At 29.5% G+C, this 3086-nt stretch overlaps 1 protein-coding gene across 1 annotated transcript in view; it reads left to right on the forward strand.

Moving 5' to 3' along the window:
* The window catches only part of LOC106878508 (short transient receptor potential channel 7), a 375551-nt gene extending 372651 nt beyond the window's left edge, over positions 1 to 2900 (forward strand). Inside the window, exon 16 of the mRNA XM_052974185.1 lies at positions 363 to 2900. Coding sequence (XP_052830145.1) covers positions 363 to 829 — 467 coding nt within the window. The 3' untranslated portion in view covers positions 830 to 2900. The remainder of the gene's footprint in view (positions 1 to 362) is intronic.
* Positions 2901 to 3086: the final 186 nt, after the last annotated feature.

A 3086-nucleotide genomic window follows, 5' to 3' on the forward strand; every position in this document is an offset into this window, starting at 1 on the left:
GACAGACAGACTGACAGACAGACTGACAGACAGACTGACAGACAGACTGACAGACAGACTGACAGATAGACTGACAGATAGACTGACAGATAGACTGACAGATAGACTGACAGATAGACTGACAGATAGACTGACAGATAGATAGATAGATAGATAGATAGATAGATAGATAGATAGATAGATAGATAGATAGATAGACTGACAGATAGATAGATAGATAGATAGATAGATAGATAGATAGATAGATAGATAATCAATTCTACTTCCATGCTGGGATTTGTTTGTATAAAAATGTTTATGCCGTTGTGATGTTAAATACCACTCATTACAAAGTACTAAAATCTCTTTTCATTACCTGGCAGGTGATTTTGACGAGCTAAAACAAGATATTTCCAGTTTCCGTTACGAAATGTTAAACCACATATCAACGCATCAAAATGACAAGAAAGTTAATCAGGAACAGATAAGCCAGTTACGATCCAGAGTAGACGAACTGGTTCGGCAAAACGATATCATATTGAGTTTGTTACAGAGAGAATCGGGTAAAAAACGCATGACAGATTTGGATGCGTGTTTTGACAGTTCTGATAACTCAACGCTCGATATTTACGGGGGCAATATGAATGAATCAACCAGTGCCCATGAAAGTGTTCAGGATTTATCTGACATGAGTACTTCGCAACATTTATCCGATGAATCGCGAAGTGAAAAACAGGACAGTTTTGATAAAGCGGACCCTAACGGCAAAGAAGAAACGCACATTCATGTTGATGTAGAACTTGATAAAAATGATACGCCGAATGATGGAAAAGACGATATATCTCTCTAAGGGAAGAGAATAACCCTGAATCTTTTCAATGATTTGCCTCAATTTCAATAATGATTGATTATATATATATATATTCATTCATATATATGTGTATATATACATATATACTTATATTCATATATACACATATATACTTATATTCATATATTCGTTTATATACATACATACATATCTTCGTTTATATATATATATATACATATTCATATATACATATTCATATATACATTATATATGTATGTATATACATATAGATATATGTATATACATATTCATATATACATTATATATATATGTATGTACATACATATGTTTGTATATACATATATATACATATTCATATATACATTATATATGTATGTATATACATATAGGTATATGTATATACATATTCATATATACATTATATATATATTTATGTACATACATATGTTTGTATATACATATATATACATATTCATATATACATTATATATATATATGTACATACATACATATGTTTGTATATACATATATATATGTATATATACATTTATATATGTGTATATATATACATGTATATATGTGTATATATACACACATGTGTGTATATATGTATATATATATGAAAAAAACTGAGATAATACACAACCAGTCAATAAAAATAGCAACTAAATTTGTTTTTAATTGCATTTATGTGGAATTAATTTGAACAATTCAGTAATCTATTTTTTAACCAAATTTTCTTCAAATATCCAATGAGAACTCTTTCAGATGTTTGTTAATTGTTAACGATCAGAGACAGAACAAAGAGAAAGTTTATAGGCAGACAATCTGAAGAAGTTTTAATTTACAGTTTACATAACTTCCTCTATCCTTTCAAGTATAACCTCATTCTGGTACGCCTTGTCTCAAATTATATTTTGTTGTGAATTTTGTGTGCACGAGTGTGTAAAAGAGGATATATTGAACGTAAGAGAAAGCTCGAATGTGAGTGATATTCACTCAACAACTTGTTATACCTGAACTATATATCCGATATTGTTGAAATTCCCTTACTTGAGAGAGTTAAATTTGGCCTTTGTTATTGGATATAACATTGTATGCTGAGATCTGTAAACACAACATTATGTCTAATTTTGGAATGGCGGATGTAGTTCTTGTTGCATAGTGCCACAGACAAACAACCACAACTTTAGTACACCGGAAAGATAGGATTCCTTGCTATTAAAATTAGTTCTGAGTTACGACGTCGTCTACATGTTAAAGAAATATTTGTTATGTCTTTCAGTATCTTGCCAATCCTGTCTACACAACTTTAGGTATTGATTATGTTTAAAACAGACATGTTTACATTTGAGAAAGATTAATTTTGGGATCAAATATTGTTCCAAAGAAAAGGAACTTATATACAAATGTCAACAAAATTTGGAAGAAATCGTTAGTTATTTACCCGAAACTTGGAGATGAATATAATTGTTTATACGATGTATGGCTGGATACTTATATTCCAATGTTCTAGATTTCTGCTTCTACTTCATTTGTCCGCAGTATAATAATATTATAAAGCAATGTCAATGTTAACCTTTATGATTTTGGAAGCTTGATTTTGCCTAAAATGAGAAAATATAAAAGTATATATATATATATATATATATATATATATATTATATATTATAGCAATGCTAAATGCAACCTAAAGATTCTATATAGGTAACTTTAAAGACTAATTTTGTTCACTGCCTCAATACGTCTTCTGAAAGTTCAGTTTTGTCACTTGTCTGGTATAGTTATGTAACATTTATCTACAAAAGAGCTTGCATCAACAAACGCACATGTTTAAACACACATATATGTATTTAAACACATACATATATCTATGAACATAACTACTTATACATAAATATACGTACAAAAATCTACAATTGCATTCGTACATGCAAATCTATTAATGCATGGTTTAATGCAAATAATTCTTTTTTTTTTTTATTTTTCAAGTTTTTTTTTTTTTTAGAAAATAATGGAAAGGTGAAGAAAGTAGAGAAAAAAGTGTGGAATTTCTAGTGTAAAAAGTAATAAAATTTTTATTAATATCGATATCGCTCTTGTTTGTTTATTCATAAAGCGCTGACTATTCTGTACGAGTGAGTTGACAATTGTTTGACGGTCTCCGGATGGAGCTAAGAGTTTGCGGTTTGCCAAGATGTGCGAGTGTCTAGAATGTGTACGTGTTTGTACGTATCTGGAGATTGCTTTTGTGTGTGTGTGTGTGTGTGTGTGT

Source organism: Octopus bimaculoides, chromosome 1 (genome assembly GCF_001194135.2).
Source record: "Octopus bimaculoides isolate UCB-OBI-ISO-001 chromosome 1, ASM119413v2, whole genome shotgun sequence".
Taxonomy (NCBI): domain Eukaryota; kingdom Metazoa; phylum Mollusca; class Cephalopoda; order Octopoda; family Octopodidae; genus Octopus; species Octopus bimaculoides.